Genomic DNA, 22950 nt, shown 5'->3' with positions numbered 1-22950 from the left:
CTTCTATCCGAATTGCTGTAAAACACGCTGTCCCTTTTTCCAGCATCACCACGGCCACCATAAATGATTCTCTTGTCTGCCCATACTGCTCTTCCTTACATCTGTTCTAAGCTGTGCCCATTTGCCTACAGTCATTCCATCAGCAAGGATCACTGGAGAAAGCAGTTTGAATGGCCCCTTGGGGCTGTGTGACCTGCTAGGCACAACTTAGAGCACCCCAAAGCAAGTCCAGCTTGGTCTGAAGTGGTACGGATTGTCCAGTGCCTATGTGCGGACAGTGTTGGAAAATGGACTTTTTTTTTGGAGGGGTGACTGCAGCTGGGGAGAAATTCTACTTTGAGGCAGTTCATGACTTGAGGAGGTGGGGAATGAAGAATATGTTAATTTAGCACAATATAATTTTGGGGACTCATTAAATATATTGTAAAACATTGCAGCTTTTCCTTCTGCTACATTTGTAGCCCCTACTAAATTGAATAGGTGGACGACAAAAGATAAAAGAAACTGGAATAAGGAAGCGGAAGCCAACATATGAAAAAACAATATGCAGCACTACAACAATGAATAGTTATTGGCAGTGTTCCCGCTAATATTTTCCATCCATGTGTAGGATAAAATTTGTTATAGGAACTGAGTTATGTGAGATGTGCACCACCAACAGAAACATATGCTGCTGGCTGTGGATGCTTTGCTAATCAGCTGTGCGGCATCTGAATCTCTCCTGGGTGGCTAACCACTTAGCTTAAAGGTACCATTAGTCAATACCAATGTCTCTTTTAAAATAAAAGAAGTTCTCCCATCTAACAGAAGGTGTAGCGACACCAGCTTCATCAGAGAGTTATGCTTACCCCAACCCTTCCCGAGCCTTTTTAGCAATGTTCATGCTACTCTGTATTGTCATTTGCACAATAAAAAAATCACAATAATAAGGTTACTGCATTTATTATCAGTACATACAGTGGCTGTACTGTGAATTGAGAATACATTCAACATTCTAGCAATATACGTTCAGTGAAAGCTAACATATATGGTACTACCTCTTTGGTTGTGTACTTAACAGAAGCACTGATATAAACAAAAGGTAATAACTATTTACATCTTATGTCTCTGGAAATGCTTTCCAGTGATTCTGCTCACACAAGCCCCATTCAGTGGATTACTTATTTTGAGAAATATATACAGAATTAACTTCCTTCCTCCAAGTTTTTTTTTTTTTTTTGGTTCTTCTTTGCAGTTGCCTTATTTTATTTTTGGTATTTTGAAAATCTGAATCAGCAGTATATATTTTTCAAAGAATCTTGAGCATTTCCTGAAGTTTTTATTTATAAGGCTCAATACTACCCACACTGCTAACTGGGAGAAAAAGCACTGACATATCTACAGTATTTAATTTCAGTTTGTTCTGCATTTTCATTGAATACAAATATTGCTCTAAGATAAAGAAAATATATTTTAAAAAGAAAGCAATATCAAGGCAGAAATATATTTAATAAGATGAAGTCTAAATAAGTATGTATGTTTCTAGTCCTCATAGCTTTAGCTTTATAATCCTTTCTGCAAATAATCTGTAACCTGAACACAATTGGCATGTTTTAGAGAATTTATATTTAATAACAATCTTTTCACTATCTTTGCTCCATTCAATACTTCATTTTGCATGGTTAGGAGAAATTTTATCAGGCTTAATTAAAAGTATGAATACTTCTTTTTCCTCAGTAGTTGTTTGTTTCTTCCTGGATACATCACATGAAACAAATGTTTTATTGGGACCTATAGTATTTTCCTGTGCTTGAAAATGCCAGTGTCTTGAAGAATGATTCACAGACTGTTTTCACAAATGCCAGTTTTAAGTTATGTTCCATTTTCATTTCTTGGGAAAGCTCTTTGGGAAGACAGCTTTTTTTCCTCCATGTGTTTTTCTTTCAGTTTGTTTCTACTTTCAGATTTTCCATATAAGTACAGTTGAGAAAACATTGCTCATTTGGTGGTCTTTTCAGGAATACTTTGATGACTAGCTCTTTCCCTCTCCAACAAGATTAATTCAGTTCTCGCTGAAGATGTAACTATAGCACCAGAAACTTCGACACTAGATGAAGTCCCTGTAGTTTCATTTTCTTCACACCCCGTTGTTTCTCCTTCAGGTGATAAGCTTTCTTCTGCATCAAAAAATGTTTCAGGTTTCTCTGGTGGACTTTCCTCATCTGAAGTTTTTGTTTCTTTTATAGCTGTTTCTTCTTCTTTGTCAACAATCTTAGCTTTTTTTGATGGGGATGAGAAGCCTAATTTGGGAAATCGAAACCATCCAGTTTTTTCAGTTTGTTTTGAAGCATCAGTATCTGACACAGAAGGGTCAACAGGTTGGGTTTCTTCTGGCACTGACTTTTGGACATCAGGTTTGGAATCCAAGCCTGTGTCATCAACAGAAGAAGAAAACCCAATACTTGGAAGCCAAAATTTAAATCTACCAGAAGCTCTTTTACTGTCAGCTTTTTCTTTTTGATCCTCCATGTATTTTTCTTCATCTTCTGGTACTTCAGCTATTTCATCATCTTTAGAAAGAGGTAATACAGCTATTTCCTCTGGTTGCTTATCAGATTGTGTGCCTCCAAGTTTACTAAAAGGCTGCACTTCAACTGTGAATGTTTTCAATTTTGGCAAACTACCACTGGAAGATACCATATCATGAGATTCATCAACTTCACTTTCTGATTTGCCAGATAATTTAAACACAGCAGTGTCAGTCTTTTGTATTGCTATCTCTACATTTCCATCAGAAAATTTTGGTTGGTGAACTTCACTCTCAGACAACTCCTGCTTATATTCTTTATAAGACTGCAGTTTGACTGGCATGTCCAGTTTAACATGTGACTCAGGTGTTTTCTCTTTAAGAAGTGAAAATCCAAAAGTAGCTGTTTTAATTTCTGATGGAGGAATTTCAGATTCTTTCACTATCTCAGAAGTATACGTCTCATGCCTTTCAACATCAACATACCCAGCTTTTACTTCACCTTGTGTCTTTATTTTTTTACCCTCTGCACGTGGTCCCTGAATCTGTAGTGCTGCTTCTGAAACAGGTGGGTCTGTGGATGGGAGCTTAACATATACATCTGGTGTTTTAAAGTCACATTCAGCCAATGTTGCAATTTTGACTGATGGCATTTGGATATTACCACCCACAGCCTCTGGCTTTTCTTCAGGGATCCCATGGCTTACTTCCAGTTTTGATGATCCTATGTCAGCATCAACACTTTTCAAGTCTGTTGCCACTTTTGATGTTGAAACATCAGTTTCAACTGTGGGTGCATCATAAGTGAATGCTGGTATTTTTAACTTGGGAAGTCTAATATTTACCTCTGGCCTTTCACTTTGTTTCTCTGTCTTGTCCTTTGAAATCCTGGTTGATGGTTCCATAAGGTCTGAACTTGGACTTTTCAGGTCAATGGATCCATCTGCTTTTTGAAACTGGATTTCTACGATGCCTAGTTCAGTTTTAGGCATTGTGACTTTTGGTGTATGTGTTTTCAATTTTTGTCCTTCTGCACCACCTTTAACTACATCAGCATAAGTTTTGCATTCAGAAATGCTCGCTTTAAGGCCGGCTTTTTCTGTAGGTAGTGAAACTTCTGCTTCACACTTTGACAAGGTAATATCAGATCTTTCCCCTCTGTGGAGAGAAATGTCTGCTTTAGCAGATTTGATTTTACCTTCCAAAGCTTCCTTCCCAGCAGCAGGGTCAGCATCCACATGTGTCAATGATGTTGCATATTCAGGAACTTCCATTTCAGTTTGTATTTCACCAATAGGAGCACTTACTTGAGGCTTTTCTAGGCTCCCTTCACTATCAACGTCACCTCTTTTTTCCTTTGAAGACGACCATCCAAATGTTGGCATTCTGAATTTTGGCATTTTAAACCAGCCCTGATGTTCTTCATTCTGAATTTCCCCAGGCTTTGTTTCATGTTTTCCTTGCACTTTCATATCCTTCTCCTCAAGGCTTTGAACAACCGTGTCTGTGACTGAAACAGAAACTGAAGGGAGATTAACATCCATCTCTGGAGTTTTAATGTCAGTGATAGAAACTTGAGGTATTTTCATTTTCTGAGCTGAAACCTCTATTTCTGCATCTGAGACATCAGATTTAACTTCTAATAATGGAGCTTCCACAGCAATGTCAGCAATGTTGGTTGCCACTGTAAGATTGGGAACTCCAGCCTCCATTATGGGTAAGTTGATCTCATTTTCTGGTCTTTCCCCTTTAGAAAATGAAATTCCAAACTTTGGCTTTTGGAATTTGGGCATTGTAATCTTCCCTTCAACACCTTCGAGATTCACCTCTGCTCCATCTGCTGCAATTCCTGCTAATGATTCTTCAACCCCTATTTCTGAACTTTTCAACTTTATGGACCTTCCTGAGATTGGAATCTTCATATCTGGGGATGACAGGCTGACCTCAGCACCAGCAGACCTCAATTTCAAGTCAGCTTGTTGAATATTCATATGTTTTGAAGAAAGCGTGACATCAGCCAGAGGTGAGCCAACACCCACATCTATTTCAGGAGCTTTGATTGCTGGTTTTAGCATTTCTATGACCATTCCTTCTCTGTCTCCACTGATTCCTTTCTCTGGTATTGGCACTGAAATATTGTCTTCATTTTCTGGTTTAGGACCACCAATATCACCTTCCAATTTTGGCAGTGAGACCTGTGCTTTGTGACCCTTCATTTTAGGAAGTGAAATCTTTGGCATGCTGAACTGGGGCTTTTTAATTTTGCCCTTCTCACTATCTTTTCCTATAGGTATATCACTTTCTGGTTCCATGCTTGGGCACTGACTCTCACTTACAGTTAGTGTAAGTTCAGATTCAGTTTCTTCGAATGAAGATACCAAAGTAGGTTCCTCAAGGACTGCTTCAGTATCATATGTAACAATGGCTTCTTTCTTTGGTGACCACCTAAATGTTGGCAGTTTGAATTTTGGCATTTTGAACTTGCTTTCTTTCCCTTCAAAGTCTTTTTCTCTAGATTTTATTTCACTCTCAGTCTTTTCTATTTTACTTTCTAAATCCCAGCCTTGCATATCTACCTTTGTTGTTGACATGGTAACATCGGCTGATGGGAGGCTGACATCCACAATTGGTGCTCTGTCAGTTTCAGGTATGTGATGCATTTTGATGGAAGGCATTTGCATTTTTAAGCCTTTCACATCTTTTCCTGAATCAGAAACTTCACATTTAACATCTAAATTCGAGGCTTCAATAGCAACTTCCGAAAATTCAGCTATGTCTTTGGGCTTCAGAATACTGGCTTCCATTTGGGGTAAACAGACCTCACTTTCTGGAATCTTTCCTGTAGGCAGTGAAATTCCAAATTTTGTTTTTTGGAATTTAGGCATTTTAGTCTTCCTGTCAAAAGTTTCCTGTTTCACTTCTCCTCGATCTACAGAAAGGTCAGCTGAAGGTACGTGAGTCACTATCTCTGGATTCTTCAGCTCAGTAGAATTTTCTGCCACTGCAACTTTAATATCTGTCTCTGGAATGTTTATATCACCAACAACACACCCAGGAATCACTTTGTGCTCCTGAACAGCCACGTGATACTTAATAAGAGTGACATCATCTGTCAGTAAGTTTGCATCTTGGTCAATTTTAGGTCTACTTATATAAACTTTAGAAAAACCTAACTCCGGAATCCCAAATTTTCCTAAATGAGCACCTTTGGCTTTTGCATCTCCTCCACACTCAGGAGGATCCACGCTGCTCTCACGGCCTGCAAACTGAAATGGTATTCCCTCAGCCATAACATTAGATTTAGCTATAGGGTGAGAAATGTCACTGTGTAACTTTGAGTCACTTATCTCAGATTTAGGAATCTTAGAAACTGACAATTTAGGAATTTTAAAGTGAGGAATTTTTGATAGCCCTTTTACACGATCTTTTCCAGACCTATCTGGAATTTCAAGATCAACATTTGGAATTTGGATTTCCGGTCCTGATACTGAGAAATCTCCTTCTGCCGTATCTGATTGAATTTTCACCTCGGGCTCACTGACATCACATGTGGGAAGCATAACATCGACTTTGGGTAAATTAACATCCACATCCACATCCACACTGGAAGATTTGATTTCTGGTTTAGAAAAGCCCAGAGAAGGCATCTTGACTTTGGGCATGTGTATTTTCATCCCTTTTGATTCTGCTTTCCCTGTCTCTACTTCAATACTGGTTTCCATGATGGGAACTTCCACCTCAATTCCCCCCTCCTTAGTTTCCACATGTGATTTGGGAAGGGAAATATCTGCCTCGACCGGAGGCAGACTGACCTGCACCTTAGGTGTCTTGACTGTGGGAAGCTTCACGCTCGGCAGCTTCAGCTCAGGCATTTTCAATTTTCCCTTTTCAACCTCTTGTCTGGCAGAAGTCCCAATTTCAAGTTCTAAACATGGCGCCTGGATTTCAGATCCTGACAATGTGACCACTCCTTCTATCGTAGCAGACGGCAACGTCACCTGGGGCTCTTTCAGGCTTGCTTCAACGTCTGCAACCCCAGCGCTGCTCTCTTTTTTGCTGGACCAGCCAAAGGAAGGTATCCCGAATTTTGGCATTTTGAACATACTTTCTTTCGCTTTGACATCTTTCTCTGTGGTTTTTATTACCCCTTCTATCTTTACAGCTTTACTTGCTGCTTCGGGGCCTTGAATGTCCACCTCGGCCTTGGGCAGTGAAACATCTACTGATGGCAAGGTGATGTCCACCTTAGGTGCTTGAATGTCAGCTTCAGGCATTTTTGGCATTTTGAGCGATGGCATTTGGATTTTCCAACCGGAAGGTTCTTTGTCTACATCGGGAAGATCAGCTACCACTTCTAGCGTACAGGTGTCTATGCCAGTTGTAGCCTTGTGACCCTTGACTTTTGACTTGGGAATGTCAGCTTCCATTTCGGGAAAGGTGATCTCACCTTCTGACACTTTGCCTTTAGGAAGTGAAACACCAAACTTTGGCTTTTCAAATTTGGGCATTTGAATTTTCCCTTTCATGCCGGACACTTTCACCTCAGGTCCTTCGAGCGCAATCTCAACTGATGGCACTTTTGCATCTGTCACTGCACCCTTCAGCTGAATGGAACTGTCTATTTTGGGACTTTTTATTCCGGGGCCTGAGATTTTCATATCGCCAGGAAGGGAGGCTGCTTTCAGGTCAGGTTCCTGAAAACTGATATCACACGTAGGAAGCATGACATCGACTTTGGGTAAACCAACATCCACGTCTACTTTGGGGGCTTTGATTTCTGGTTTAGAAAAACCTATGGAAGGCATCTTGACTTTCGGCATGTGTATTTTCAACCCTTTTGCTTCTGCTTTCCCTGTCTCTAATTCAATATTGGTTTCCATGACGGGGACTTTCTCCTCAACTCCCCCATCCTTAATTTCAGCTTGTGATTTGGGAAGGGAAATATCTGCATCCACTTTGGGCAGATTGACCTGCACCTGCGGCGTCTTGACTTTGGGAAGTTTCACGCTCGGCAGCTTAACCTCAGGCACTTTCATTTTCCCCTTTTCAACCTCTTGTCCGGCAGAAGTCCCGATTTCAAGTTCTACACTTGGCACCTGGATTTCAGGTCCCGACACTCTGACTTCTCCTTCTACCGTAGCAGACGGCATTGTCACCTGGGGCTCTTTGAGGCTTGCTTCAATGTCTGCTACACCAGCGCTGGTCACTTTTGTTCTGGACCAGCCAAAGGAAGGTATCCCGAATTTTGGCATTTTGAACATACTTTCTTTTGCTTTGACATCTTTCTCTGTGGTTTTTATTTCCCCTTCTATCTTTACGGCTTCAGCTGTTGCTTCGGATCCTTGAATGTCCACCTCGGCCTTGGGCAGTGAAACGTCTACTGATGGCAAGGTGACGTCCACCTTAGGTGCTTGAACGTCAGCTTTAGGCATTTTCGGCATTTTGAGCGATGGCATTTGGATTTTCCAGCCGGAGGCTTCTTTGTCTACATCGGAAAGATCAGCTTCCACACCTAGCGTAGGGGTTTCTATGCCGACTGCAGCCATGTGGCCCTTGATTTTCGGCTTGGGAATGTCAGCTTCCATTTCGGGTAAGGTGATCTCGCCTTCTGGCACTTTGCCTTTCGGAAGCGAAACTCCAAACTTTGGCTTTTCAAATTTGGGCATTTGAATTTTCCCTTCCAAGCCGGACACTTTCACCTCAGGTCCTTCAAGCGCCATTTCTGCTAATGGCGCTTTCGCATCTGTCACTGCACCCTTCAGCTGAATGGAACTGTCTATTTTGGGAGTCTTTACTCTGGGGGCTGAGATTTGCACATGGCCCGGAAGGGAGGCTGCTTTCAGGTCAGCTTCCTGAAGAGTGACATTGCACGTGGGAAGCGTGACATCGACTTTGGGTAAAGCAACATCCACGTCTACTTTGGGGGCTTTGATTTCTGGTTTAGAAAAGCCAAGAGAAGGCATCTTGACTTTGGGCATGTGTATTTTCATCCCTTTTGCTTCTGCTTTCCCTGTCTCTACTTCAATACTGGTTTCCATATCGGGAACTTTCACCTCTACTCCCGCCTCCTTAATTCCCGCTTCTGATTTGGGAAAGGAAATATCTGCCTCCACCTTGGGCAGACTGACCTGCACCTGCGGCGTCTTGACTTTGGGAAGTTTCACACTTGGCACCTTTACCTCAGGCATTTTCATTTTCCCCTTTTCAACCTCTTGTCCGGCAGAAGTCCCGATTTCAAGTTCTACACTTGGCACCTGGATTTCAGGTCCCGACACTCTGACTTCTCCTTCTACCGTAGCAGACGGCATTGTCACCTGGGGCTCTTTGAGGCTTGCTTCAATGTCTGCTACCCCAGCGCTGGTCTCTTTTGTGCTGGACCAGCCAAAGGAAGGTATCCCGAATTTTGGCATTTTGAACATACTTTCTTTCGCTTTGACATCTTTCTCTGTGGTTTTTATTTCCCCTTCTATCTTCACGGCTTCAGCTGTTGCTTCGGGGCCTTGAATGTCCACCTCGGCCTTGGGCAGTGAAACGTCTACTGATGGCAAGGTGACGTCCACCTTAGATGCTTGAACGTCAGCTTTAGGCATTTTCGGCATTTTGAGCGATGGCATTTGGATTTTCCAGCCGGAGGCTTCTTTGTCTACATCGGAAAGATCAGCTTCCACGCCTAGCGTAGGGGTTTCTATGCTGACTGCAGCCATGTGGCCCTTGATTTTCGGCTTGGGAATGTCAGCTTCCATTTCGGGTAAGGTGATCTCGCCTTCAGGCACTTTGCCTTTCGGAAGCGAAACTCCAAACTTTGGCTTTTCAAATTTGGGCATTTGAATTTTCCCTTCCAAGCCGGACACTTTCACCTCAGGTCCTTCAAGCGCCATTTCTGCTAATGGCGCTTTCACATCTGTCACTGCACCCTTCAGCTGAATGGAGCTGTCTATTTTGGGAGTCTTTACTCTGGGGGCTGAGATTTGCACATCGCCCGGAAGGGAGGCTGCTTTCAGGTCAGCTTCCTGAAGAGTGACATTGCACGTGGGAAGCGTGACATCGACTTTGGGTAAAGCAACATCCACGTCTACTTTGGGGGCTTTGATTTCTGGTTTAGAAAAGCTCAGAGAAGGCATCTTGACTTTGGGCATGTGTATTTTCATCCCTTTTGCTTCTGCTTTCCCTGTCTCTACTTCAATACTGGTTTCCATATCGGGAACTTTCACCTCTACTCCCGCCTCCTTAATTCCCGCTTGTGATTTGGGAAGGGAAATATCTGCCTCCACCTTGGGCAGACTGACCTGCACCTGCGGCGTCTTGACTTTGGGAAGTTTCACACTCGGCACCTTTACCTCAGGCATTTTCATTTTCCCCTTTTCAACCTCTTGTCCGGCAGAAGTCCCGATTTCAAGTTCTACACTTGGCACCTGGATTTCAGGTCCCGACACTCTGACTTCTCCTTCTACCGTAGCAGACGGCATTGTCACCTGGGGCTCTTTGAGGCTTGCTTCAATGTCTGCTACCCCAGCGCTGGTCTCTTTTGTGCTGGACCAGCCAAAGGAAGGTATCCCGAATTTTGGCATTTTGAACATACTTTCTTTCGCTTTGACATCTTTCTCTGTGGTTTTTATTTCCCCTTCTATCTTCACGGCTTCAGCTGTTGCTTCGGGGCCTTGCATGTCCACCTCGGCCTTGGGCAGTGAAACGTCTACTGATGGCAAGGTGACGTCCACCTTAGGTGCTTGAACGTCAGCTTTATGCATTTTTGGCATTTTGAGCGATGGCATTTGGATTTTCCAGCCGGAGGCTTCTTTGTCTACATCAGAAAGATCAGCTTCCACGCCTAGCGTAGGGGTTTCTATGCCGACTGCAGCCATGTGGCCCTTGATTTTCGGCTTGGGAATGTCAGCTTCCATTTCGGGTAAGGTGATCTCGCCTTCTGGCACTTTGCCTTTCGGAAGCGAAACTCCAAACTTTGGCTTTTCAAATTTGGGCATTTGAATTTTCCCTTCCAAGCCGGACACTTTCACCTCAGGTCCTTCAAGCGCCATTTCTGCTAATGGCGCTTTCACATCTGTCACTGCACCCTTCAGCTGAATGGAACTGTCTATTTTGGGAGTCTTTACTCTGGGGGCTGAGATTTGCACATCGCCCGGAAGGGAGGCTGCTTTCAGGTCAGCTTCCTGAAGACTGACATCGCACGTGGGAAGCGTGACATCGACTTTGGGTAAAGCAACATCTACGTCTACTTTGGGAGCTTTGATTTCTGGTTTAGAAAAGCTCAGAGAAGGCATCTTGACTTTGGGCATGTGTATTTTCATCCCTTTTGCTTCTGCTTTCCCTGTCTCTACTTCAATACTGGTTTCCATATCGGGAACTTTCACCTCTACTCCCGCCTCCTTAATTCCCGCTTGTGATTTGGGAAGGGAAATATCTGCCTCCACCTTGGGCAGACTGACCTGCACCTGCGGCGTCTTGACTTTGGGAAGTTTCACACTCGGCACCTTTACCTCAGGCATTTTCATTTTCCCCTTTTCAACCTCTTGTCCGGCAGAAGTCCCGATTTCAAGTTCTACACTTGGCACCTGGATTTCAGGTCCCGACACTCTGACTTCTCCTTCTACCGTAGCAGACGGCATTGTCACCTGGGGCTCTTTGAGGCTTGCTTCAATGTCTGCTACCCCAGCGCTGGTCTCTTTTGTGCTGGACCAGCCAAAGGAAGGTATCCCGAATTTTGGCATTTTGAACATACTTTCTTTCGCTTTGACATCTTTCTCTGTGGTTTTTATTTCCCCTTCTATCTTCACGGCTTCAGCTGTTGCTTCGGGGCCTTGCATGTCCACCTCGGCCTTGGGCAGTGAAACGTCTACTGATGGCAAGGTGACGTCCACCTTAGGTGCTTGAACGTCAGCTTTATGCATTTTTGGCATTTTGAGCGATGGCATTTGGATTTTCCAGCCGGAGGCTTCTTTGTCTACATCAGAAAGATCAGCTTCCACGCCTAGCGTAGGGGTTTCTATGCCGACTGCAGCCATGTGGCCCTTGATTTTTGGCTTGGGAATGTCAGCTTCCATTTCGGGTAAGGTGATCTCGCCTTCTGGCACTTTGCCTTTCGGAAGCGAAACTCCAAACTTTGGCTTTTCAAATTTGGGCATTTGAATTTTCCCTTCCAAGCCGGACACTTTCACCTCAGGTCCTTCAAGCGCCATTTCTGCTAATGGCGCTTTCACATCTGTCACTGCACCCTTCAGCTGAATGGAACTGTCTATTTTGGGAGTCTTTACTCTGGGGGCTGAGATTTGCACATCGCCCGGAAGGGAGGCTGTTTTCAGGTCAGCTTCCTGAAGACTGACATCGCACGTGGGAAGCGTGACATCGACTTTGGGTAAAGCAACATCCACGTCTACTTTGGGAGCTTTGATTTCTGGTTTAGAAAAGCTCAGAGAAGGCATCTTGACTTTGGGCATGTGTATTTTCATCCCTTTTGCTTCTGCTTTCCCTGTCTCTACTTCAATACTGGTTTCCATATCGGGAACTTTCACCTCTACTCCCGCCTCCTTAATTCCCGCTTGTGATTTGGGAAGGGAAATATCTGCCTCCACCTTGGGCAGACTGACCTGCACCTGCGGCGTCTTGACTTTGGGAAGTTTCACGCTCGGCAGCTTTACCTCAGGCATTTTCATCTTCCCCTTTTCAACCTCTTGTCTGGCAGAAGTCCCGATTTCAAGTTCTACACTTGGCACCTGGATTTCAGGTCCCGACACTCTGACTTCTCCTTCTACCGTAGCAGACGGCATTGTCACCTGGGGCTCTTTGAGGCTTGCTTCAATGTCTGCTTCCCCAGCGCTGGTCTCTTTTGTGCTGGACCAGCCAAAGGAAGGTATCCCGAATTTTGGCATTTTGAACATACTTTCTTTCGCTTTGACATCCTTCTCTGTGGTTTTTATTTCTCCTTCTATCTTTACGGCTTCAGCTGTTGCTTCGGGGCCTTGAATGTCCACCTCAGCCTTGGGCAGTGAAATGTCTACTGATGGCAAGGTGACGTCCACCTTAGGCGCTTGAACGTCAGCTTTAGGCATTTTCGGCATTTTGAGCGATGGCATTTGGATTTTCCAGCCGGAGGCTTCTTTGTCTACATCGGAAAGATCAGCTTCCACGCCTAGCGTAGGGGTTTCTATGCCGACTGCAGCCATGTGGCCCTTGATTTTCGGCTTGGGAATGTCAGCTTCCATTTCGGGTAAGGTGATCTCGCCTTCTGGCACTTTGCCTTTCGGAAGCGAAACTCCAAACTTTGGCTTTTCAAATTTGGGCATTTGAATTTTCCCTTCCAAGCCGGACACTTTCACCTCAGGTCCTTCAAGCGCCATTTCTGCTAATGGCGCTTTCGCATCTGTCACTGCACCCTTCAGCTGAATGGAACTGTCTATTTTGGGAGTCTTTACTCTGGGGGCTGAGATTTGCACATCGCCCGGAAGGGAGGCTGCTTTCAGGTCAGCTTCCTGAAGACTGACATCACACGTGGGAAGCGTGACATCGACTTTGGGTAAAGCAACATCCACGTCTACTTTGGGAGCTTTGATTTCTGGTTTAGAAAAGCTCAGAGAAGGCATCTTGACTTTGGGCATGTGTATTTTCATCCCTTTTGCTTCTGCTTTCCCTGTCTCTACTTCAATACTGGTTTCCATATCGGGAACTTTCACCTCTACTCCCGCCTCCTTAATTCCCGCTTGTGATTTGGGAAGGGAAATATCTGCCTCCACCTTGGGCAGACTGACCTGCACCTGCGGCGTCTTGACTTTGGGAAGTTTCACACTCGGCACCTTTACCTCAGGCATTTTCATTTTCCCCTTTTCAACCTCTTGTCCGGCAGAAGTCCCGATTTCAAGTTCTACACTTGGCACCTGGATTTCAGGTCCCGACACTCTGACTTCTCCTTCTACCGTAGCAGACGGCATTGTCACCTGGGGCTCTTTGAGGCTTGCTTCAATGTCTGCTACCCCAGCGCTGGTCTCTTTTGTGCTGGACCAGCCAGAGGAAGGTATCCCGAATTTTGGCATTTTGAACATACTTTCTTTCGCTTTGACATCTTTCTCTGTGGTTTTTATTTCCCCTTCTATCTTCACGGCTTCAGCTGTTGCTTCGGGGCCTTGAATGTCCACCTCGGCCTTGGGCAGTGAAACGTCTACTGATGGCAAGGTGACGTCCACCTTAGGTGCTTGAACGTCAGCTTTAGGCATTTTCGGCATTTTGAGCGATGGCATTTGGATTTTCCAGCCGGAGGCTTCTTTGTCTACATCGGAAAGATCAGCTTCCACGCCTAGCGTAGGGGTTTCTATGCCGACTGCAGCCATGTGGCCCTTGATTTTCGGCTTGGGAATGTCAGCTTCCATTTCGGGTAAGGTGATCTCGCCTTCTGGCACTTTGCCTTTCGGAAGCGAAACTCCAAACTTTGGCTTTTCAAATTTGGGCATTTGAATTTTCCCTTCCAAGCCGGACACTTTCACCTCAGGTCCTTCAAGCGCCATTTCTGCTAATGGCGCTTTCACATCTGTCACTGCACCCTTCAGCTGAATGGAACTGTCTATTTTGGGAGTCTTTACTCTGGGGGCTGAGATTTGCACATCGCCCGGAAGGGAGGCTGCTTTCAGGTCAGCTTCCTGAAGACTGACATCGCACGTGGGAAGCGTGACATCGACTTTGGGTAAAGCAACATCCACGTCTACTTTGGGGGCTTTGATTTCTGGTTTAGAAAAGCCCAGAGAAGGCATCTTGACTTTGGGCATGTGTATTTTCATCCCTTTTGCTTCTGCTTTCCCCGTCTCTACTTCAATACTGGTTTCCATATCGGGAACTTTCACCTCTACTCCCGCCTCCTTAATTCCCGCTTGTGATTTGGGAAGGGAAATATCTGCCTCCACCTTGGGCAGACTGACCTGCACATGCGGCGTCTTGACTTTGGGAAGTTTCACGCTCGGCACCTTTACCTCAGGCATTTTCATTTTCCTCTTTTCAACCTCTTGTCCGGCAGAAGTCCCGATTTCAAGTTCTACACTTGGCACCTGGATTTCAGGTCCCGACACTCTGACTTCTCCTTCTACCGTAGCAGACGGCATTGTCACCTGGGGCTCTTTGAGGCTTGCTTCAATGTCTGCTTCCCCAGCGCTGGTCTCTTTTGTGCTGGACCAGCCAAAGGAAGGTATCCCGAATTTTGGCATTTTGAACATACTTTCTTTCGCTTTGACATCCTTCTCTGTGGTTTTTATTTCTCCTTCTATCTTTACGGCTTCAGCTGTTGCTTCGGGGCCTTGAATGTCCACCTCAGCCTTGGGCAGTGAAACGTCTACTGATGGCAAGGTGACGTCCACCTTAGGCGCTTGAACGTCAGCTTTAGGCATTTTCGGCATTTTGAGCGATGGCATTTGGATTTTCCAGCCGGAGGCTTCTTTGTCTACATCGGAAAGATCAGCTTCCACGCCTAGCGTAGGGGTTTCTATGCCGACTGCAGCCATGTGGCCCTTGATTTTCGGCTTGGGAATGTCAGCTTCCATTTCGGGTAAGGTGATCTCGCCTTCTGGCACTTTGCCTTTCGGAAGCGAAACTCCAAACTTTGGCTTTTCAAATTTGGGCATTTGAATTTTCCCTTCCAAGCCGGACACTTTCACCTCAGGTCCTTCAAGCGCCATTTCTGCTAATGGCGCTTTCGCATCTGTCACTGCACCCTTCAGCTTAATGGAACTGTCTATTTTGGGAGTCTTTACTCTGGGGGCTGAGATTTGCACATCGCCCGGAAGGGAGGCTGCTTTCAGGTCAGCTTCCTGAAGACTGACATCGCACGTGGGAAGCGTGACATCGACTTTGGGTAAAGCAACATCCACGTCTACTTTGGGAGCTTTGATTTCTGGTTTAGAAAAGCTCAGAGAAGGCATCTTGACTTTGGGCATGTGTATTTTCATCCCTTTTGCTTCTGCTTTCCCTGTCTCTACTTCAATACTGGTTTCCATATCGGGAACTTTCACCTCTACTCCCGCCTCCTTAATTCCCGCTTGTGATTTGGGAAGGGAAATATCTGCCTCCACCTTGGGCAGACTGACCTGTACCTGCGGCGTCTTGACTTTGGGAAGTTTCACACTCGGCACCTTTACCTCAGGCATTTTCATTTTCCCCTTTTCAACCTCTTGTCCGGCAGAAGTCCCGATTTCAAGTTCTACACTTGGCACCTGGATTTCAGGTCCCGACACTCTGACTTCTCCTTCTACCGTAGCAGACGGCATTGTCACCTGGGGCTCTTTGAGGCTTGCTTCAATGTCTGCTACCCCAGCGCTGGTCTCTTTTGTGCTGGACCAGCCAAAGGAAGGTATCCCGAATTTTGGCATTTTGAACATACTTTCTTTCGCTTTGACATCTTTCTCTGTGGTTTTTATTTCCCCTTCTATCTTCACGGCTTCAGCTGTTGCTTCGGGGCCTTGAATGTCCACCTCGGCCTTGGGCAGTGAAACGTCTACTGATGGCAAGGTGACGTCCACCTTAGGTGCTTGAACGTCAGCTTTAGGCATTTTCGGCATTTTGAGCGATGGCATTTGGATTTTCCAGCCGGAGGCTTCTTTGTCTACATCGGAAAGATCAGCTTCCATGCCTAGCGTAGGGGTTTCTATGCCGACTGCAGCCATGTGGCCCTTGATTTTCGGCTTGGGAATGTCAGCTTCCATTTCGGGTAAGGTGATCTCGCCTTCTGGCACTTTGCCTTTCGGAAGCGAAACTCCAAACTTTGGCTTTTCAAATTTGGGCATTTGAATTTTCCCTTCCAAGCCGGACACTTTCACCTCAGGTCCTTCAAGCGCCATTTCTGCTAATGGCGCTTTCACATCTGTCACTGCACCCTTCAGCTGAATGGAACTGTCTATTTTGGGAGTCTTTACTCTGGGGGCTGAGATTTGCACATCGCCCGGAAGGGAGGCTGCTTTCAGGTCAGCTTCCTGAAGACTGACATCGCACGTGGGAAGCGTGACATCGACTTTGGGTAAAGCAACATCCACGTCTACTTTGGGGGCTTTGATTTCTGGTTTAGAAAAGCTCAGAGAAGGCATCTTGACTTTGGGCATGTGTATTTTCATCCCTTTTGCTTCTGCTTTCCCTGTCTCTACTTCAATACTGGTTTCCATATCGGGAACTTTCACCTCTACTCCCGCCTCCTTAATTCCCGCTTGTGATTTGGGAAGGGAAATATCTGCCTCCACCTTGGGCAGACTGACCTGCACCTGCGGCGTCTTGACTTTGGGAAGTTTCACACTCGGCAGCTTTACCTCAGGCATTTTCATCTTCCCCTTTTCAACCTCTTGTCCGGCAGAAGTCCCGATATCAAGTTCTACACTTGGCACCTGGATTTCAGGTCCCGACACTCTGACTTCTCCTTTTACCGTAGCAGACGGCATTGTCACCTGGGGCTCTTTGAGGCTTGCTTCAATGTCTGCTTCCCCAGCGCTGGTCTCTTTTGTGCTGGACCAGCCAAAGGAAGGTATCCCGAATTTTGGCATTTTGAACATACTTTCTTTCGCTCTGACAACTTTCTCTGTGGTTTTTATTTCCCCTTCTATCTTCACGGCTTCAGCTGTTTTGGGGCCTTGAATGTCCACCTCGGCCTTGGGCAGTGAAACGTCTACTGATGGCAAGGTGACGTCCACCTTAGGTGCTTGAACGTCAGCTTTAGGCATTTTCGGCATTTTGAGTGATGGCATTTGGATTTTCCAGCCGGAGGCTTCTTTGTCTACATCGGAAAGATCAGCTTCCACACCTAGCGTAGGGGTTTCTATGCCGACTGCAGCCATGTGGCCCTTGATTTTCGGCTTGGGAATGTCAGCTTCCATTTCGGGTAAGGCGATCTCGCCTTCTGGCACTTTGCCCTTCGGAAGCGAAACTCCAAACTTTGGCTTTTCAAATTTGGGCATTTGAATTTTCCCTTCCAAGCCGGACACTTTCACCTCAGGTCCTTCAAGCGCCATTTCTGCTAATGGCGCTTTCGCATCTGTCACTGCACCCTTCAGCTGAATGGAACTGTCTATTTTGGGAGTCTTTACTCTGGGGGCTGAGATTTGCACATCGCCCGGAAGGGAGGCTGCTTTTAGGTCAGCTTCCTGAAGACTGACATCGCACATGGGAAGCGTGACATCGACTTTGGGTAAAGTAACATCCACGTCTACTTTGGGGGCTTTGATTTCTGGTTTAGAAAAGCCCAGAGAAGGCATCTTGACTTTGGGTATGTGTATTTTCATCCCTTTTGCTTCTGCTTTCCCCGTCTCTACTTCAATACTGGTTTCCATATCGGGAACTTTCACCTCTACTCCCGCCTCCTTAATTCCCGCTTGTGATTTGGGAAGGGAAATATCTGCCTCCACCTTGGGGAGACTGACCTGCACATGCGGCGTCTTGACTTTGGGAAGTTTCACGCTCGGCACCTTTACCTCAGGCATTTTCATTTTCCTCTTTTCAACCTCTTGTCCGGCAGAAGTCCCGATTTCAAGTTCTACACTTGGCACCTGGATTTCAGGTCCCGACACTCTGACTTCTCCTTCTACCGTAGCAGACGGCATTGTCACCTGGGGCTCTTTGAGGCTTGCTTCAATGTCTGCTTCCCCAGCGCTGGTCTCTTTTGTGCTGGACCAGCCAAAGGAAGGTATCCCGAATTTTGGCATTTTGAACATACTTTCTTTCGCTTTGACATCTTTCTCTGTGGTTTTTATTTCCCCTTCTATCTTCACGGCTTCAGCTGTTGCTTCGGGGCCTTGAATGTCCACCTCGGCCTTGGGCAGTGAAACGTCTACTGATGGCAAGGTGACGTCCACCTTAGGAGCTTGAACGTCAGCTTTAGGCATTTTCGGCATTTTGAGCGATGGCATTTGTATTTTCCAACCGGAGGCTTCTTTGTCTACATCGGAAAGATCAGCTTCCACGCCTAGCGTAGGGGTTTCTATGCCGAGTGCAGCCATGTGGCCCTTGATTTTCGGCTTGGGAATGTCAGCTTCCATTTCGGGTAAGGTGATCTCGCCTTCTGGCACTTTGCCTTTCGGAAGCGAAACTCCAAACTTTGGCTTTTCAAATTTGGGCATTTGAATTTTCCCTTCCAAGCCGGACACTTTCACCTCAGGTCCTTCAAGCGCCATTTCTGCTAATGGCGCTTTCGCATCTATCGCTGCACCCTTCAGCTGAATGGAACTGTCTATTTTGGGAGTCTTTACTCCGGGGGCTGAGATTTGCACATCGCCCGGAAGGGAGGCTGCTTTTAGGTCAGCTTCCTGAAGACTGAGATCGCACGTGGGAAGCGTGGCATCGACTTTGGGTAAAGTAACATCCACGTCTACTTTGGGGGCTTTGATTTCTGGTTTAGAAAATCCCAGAGAAGGCATCTTGACTTTGGGCATGTGTATTTTCATCCCTTTTGTTTCTGCTTTCCCTGTCTCTAGTTCAATACTGGTTTCCATATCGGGAACTTTCACCTCTACTCCCGCCTCCTTAATTCCCGCTTGTGATTTGGGAAGGGAAATATCTGCCTCCACCTTGGGCAGACTGACCTGCACATGCGGCGTCTTGACTTTGGGAAGTTTCACACTCGGCAGCTTTACCTCAGGCATTTTCATCTTCCCCTTTTCAACCTCTTGTCCGGCAGAAGTCCCGATTTCAAGTTCTACACTTGGCACCTGGATTTCAGGTCCCGACACTCTGACTTCTCCTTCTACCGTAGCAGACGGCATTGTCACCTGGGGCTCTTTGAGGCTTGCTTCAATGTCTGCTTCCCCAGCGCTGGTCTCTTTTGTGCTGGACCAGCCAAAGGAAGGTATCCCGAATTTTGGCATTTTGAACATACTTTCTTTCGCTTTGACATCTTTCTCTGTGGTTTTTATCTCCCCTTCTATCTTTACGGCTTCAGCTGTTGCTTCGGGGCCTTGAATGTCCACCTCGGCCTTGGGCAGTGAAACGTCTACTGATGGCAAGGTGACGTCCACCTTAGGCGCTTGAACGTCAGCTTTAGGCATTTTCGGCATTTTGAGCGATGGCATTTGGATTTTCCAGCCGGAGGCTTCTTTGTCTACATAGGAAAGATCAGCTTCTACGCCTAGCGTAGGGGTTTCTATGCCGACTGCAGCCATGTGGCCCTTGATTTTCGGCTTGGGAATGTCAGCTTCCATTTCGGGTAAGGTGATCTCGCCTTCTGGCACTTTGCCTTTCGGAAGCGAAACTCCAAACTTTGGCTTTTCAAATTTGGGCATTTGAATTTTCCCTTCCAAGCCGGACACTTTCACCTCAGGTCCTTCAAGCGCCATTTCTGCTAATGGCGCTTTCGCATCTGTCACTGCACCCTTCAGCTGAATGAAACTGTCTATTTTGGGAGTCTTTACTCTGGGGGCTGAGATTTGCACATCGCCCGGAAGGGAGGCTGCTTTTAGGTCAGCTTCCTGAAGACTGACATCGCACGTGGGAAGCGTGACATCGACTTTGGGTAAAGCAACATCCACGTCTACTTTGGGGGCTTTGATTTCTGGTTTAGAAAATCCCAGAGAAGGCATCTTGACTTTGGGCATGTGTATTTTCATCCCTTTTGTTTCTGCTTTCCCTGTCTCTAGTTCAATACTGGTTTCCATATCGGGAACTTTCACCTCAACTCCCCCCTCCTTAATTTCTGCTTGTGATTTGGGAAGGGAAATATCTGCCTCCACGTTGGGCAGACTGACCTGCACCTGCGGCGTCTTGACTTTGGGAATCTTCACATTCGGCAGCCTTACCTCAGGCATTTTCATTTTCCCCTTTTCAACCTCTTGTCCGGCAGAAGTCCCAATTTCAAGTTGTACACTGGGCACCTGGATTTCAGGTCCCGACACTCTGATTTCTCCTTCTGCCGTAGCAGACGGCATTGTCACCTGGGGCTCTTTGAGGTTTGCTTCAACATCTAGTACCGCAGCACTGGTCTCTTTTGTGCTGGACCAGCCAAAGGAAGGTATCCCGAATTTTGGCATTTTGAACATACTTTCTTTTGCTTTGACATCTTTCTCTGTTATTTTCATTTCCCCTTCTACCTTTACGGCTTGTGCTGTTGCTTCGGGGCCTTGAATATCTACCTCGACCTTCGGCAGTGAAACGTCTACTGATGGCAAGGTGATATCCTGGTTTGGTTTTTGAATGTCATCTTTAGGGATTTTGGGTAGTTTGAATGATGGTATTTGGATTTTCCAACGTGAGACTTCTTTTTCTTGGTCAGGAACTTTGTTTATTTCTTTTTCTTTTTGGACTTCACTATCCTTTTCAGGTGTTTGTTTTTCTAGTTTTCCCTTTTGCATTTCATTTTCTATCTTATCTAATATTGTTTCATTTTCCGTCTCCTTTCCCTTGGTTATGGAAATTGAAATCTTTGCTTTTCTCATGTGTGTCTGATCTTTTTCACTTTCTGCTTTTTTCTCTTTTTCTTGTTTTATTTTCGTGGATGCTTTTTTTGTTTTTATTTCTAGACCCTTGATGTGAACAGGACTTTGTTGTGGGTGATCTCTTTCATCTTTATTAGTTATGTCTTCTGTAGTTTGTTTCAACTGAATTTTCGTGGCTTTTTGTTCTGATGAACTTTTTTGTTTCTTTTTTCGGGTCCTTTGCACAGCTTCTCGTGCTTGGTTGCTTTGTGAGTCTTTAGGGTCTGATATATGCACTTCTGCTTCTGGTTTTGAAGTCTGTGTTACTGTAAGTTCTATTTTTGGTGTTGTAGTGGTTGGTTTATTTGTATCTATTTGTTCTTTTTGTTGTTCAATGCTAATTTCAACTTCAGGGTATTTTTTTTTATGTTTTGGCAAGCCTTCTTTTATGTCTTTTAACTCTTGTTTTGTACTGTCTGTTATGTCATCTCCTTTAATTTCATATTTAGAGGATGTGGTATATTCTACAGTCAGTGTTTCTGAAGTTTCAATGCTGATATCTTCTTTTGATATTTTATCTTTTTTTGTTGATATTATGTTTTTTACTTGTGATCTCTGTTTCTCTTCTGTTTCTGGTTTTGTTCTATGAATTTTAAATCCTATATTAGGGAACTTCAATTTCTTTTGGCTTCCTTTTTTCTCTTTAGTATGCAGTTCCTGTTGTAATTGTGACTCAGTGTCAGTGCTTGTTGGGGAAATATCTCGTATGGCATGCTCATATGCATCTGATGTGCTATGAGATCTTCTGTGCCCCAAGATCTTTTTACTTTTTATTGACTGGAATTTTGGCCATGATAATCTCTCTTTTCTGGGTCGTTTTGTTCGTCCTACCCTTTGTTTTACCATTTCCTTCTCTTTGTCATCTTCTTCTGAAATAAACTTTTGTGATATTTCCCGTGTTGTTCCAGGAAGTTTTTCATTTTGATCTTTTTCCTAGAAGAGAATTTTTTTTATAAATAGTAATAGAAAAAATTTATGACGTTCATCTTGTTTTGTTTAAAATACGGTATTTTTTGTAACTATAAATACACTAAAAACTGGTAGCGCAATATAATCTAAAGTTACATGAAATTAAATTATTATCCAGGAAATCCTCGATTTAACAGACTAATGAAGGGAAAGGGTGTCTGTTAATGCTGAAAGTTTGTTAAATTCAAATCTGCAGGATGGGAGGCACCTTGCAAGGTGCCCTTCGGAGCCCTCTGTTTAAGACCTGGAAGGAACGCAGTGGGTTCGGGAGATAGAGCTGAGAAGTGGTCTCTTTGTGCTGTTTACAGAGCAGAATCTTTGGGCTTGCCTGGGATGAGCCACTCATCACCCACCCAAGGCTGAGCATTCCTGTGGAAACTGAGTTTCCCTGGAGCGGGTGTGCTTCTGCCCAGGGCTCCAGGTGGCAAGACGCCCACCAACTGTCCAGTCCAGGCACCCACCCTACTGGGAGGAGGCCTCAGCACTCTCCCTTGTCCTTGGCCAGCAGGCAGCCCATGAGAAGTGAAGTTTGCTCCTTACCTGGCATTAGGACAGTCATTGTCCAAGGGGACTTGGAGGGGCTTGGGGATTAGAGGGGGTCTGCCTGGAACAATTGGGTGAGATGGATGTGCACAGCATCCTGGTTTCATACACAGCATGACAGTGCATGCTGTCTGTCTGTGCATGCGCCCCACCCCTGGTGGGAGGACCATGTAGCAGCTCCAGCAGAGGCAGCCCCGGCAGCCCCTCTGGCTCTCGCAGCTCCTCCAGCCCCAGTGGCAGCTGCAATGGTGGCTCTGGTGAGTCACCAGCATTTATTTGTGGGGGAGGGGTCTGGCAGACAGCTCTTTTATTTCTGCAGGCCATTAAATCAGGGTCCATTGAATCGAGAGTTCATTGTACTAATTTAATAGCGATATATAGCTCCTGAAATCTAGATTTCATATAAAAGATGATGGATTGCAGTCATTAGCAACTCCTAACTATGTATATATCAGAGCTTATTCAATTTGAAATGTGAGCAATGGGATACATTTAGAAGAC

General features: G+C 45.3%; 1 protein-coding gene across 1 annotated transcript in view; it reads right to left on the bottom strand.

The window, feature by feature from the left end:
* Window positions 1-926: 926 nt before the first annotated feature.
* The window catches only part of AHNAK2 (AHNAK nucleoprotein 2), a 74968-nt gene continuing 52944 nt past the window's right edge, over window positions 927-22950 (bottom strand). Inside the window, exon 7 of the mRNA XM_074996385.1 lies at window positions 927-21870. Within this exon, the coding sequence (XP_074852486.1) occupies window positions 1978-21870 (19893 nt within the window). The 3' untranslated portion in view covers window positions 927-1977. The remainder of the gene's footprint in view (window positions 21871-22950) is intronic.

The sequence above is a fragment of the Carettochelys insculpta genome, chromosome 6, assembly GCF_033958435.1.
Source record: "Carettochelys insculpta isolate YL-2023 chromosome 6, ASM3395843v1, whole genome shotgun sequence".
NCBI lineage: Eukaryota > Metazoa > Chordata > Testudines > Carettochelyidae > Carettochelys > Carettochelys insculpta.
This window is presented reverse-complemented; position numbering and strand designations above follow the sequence as displayed.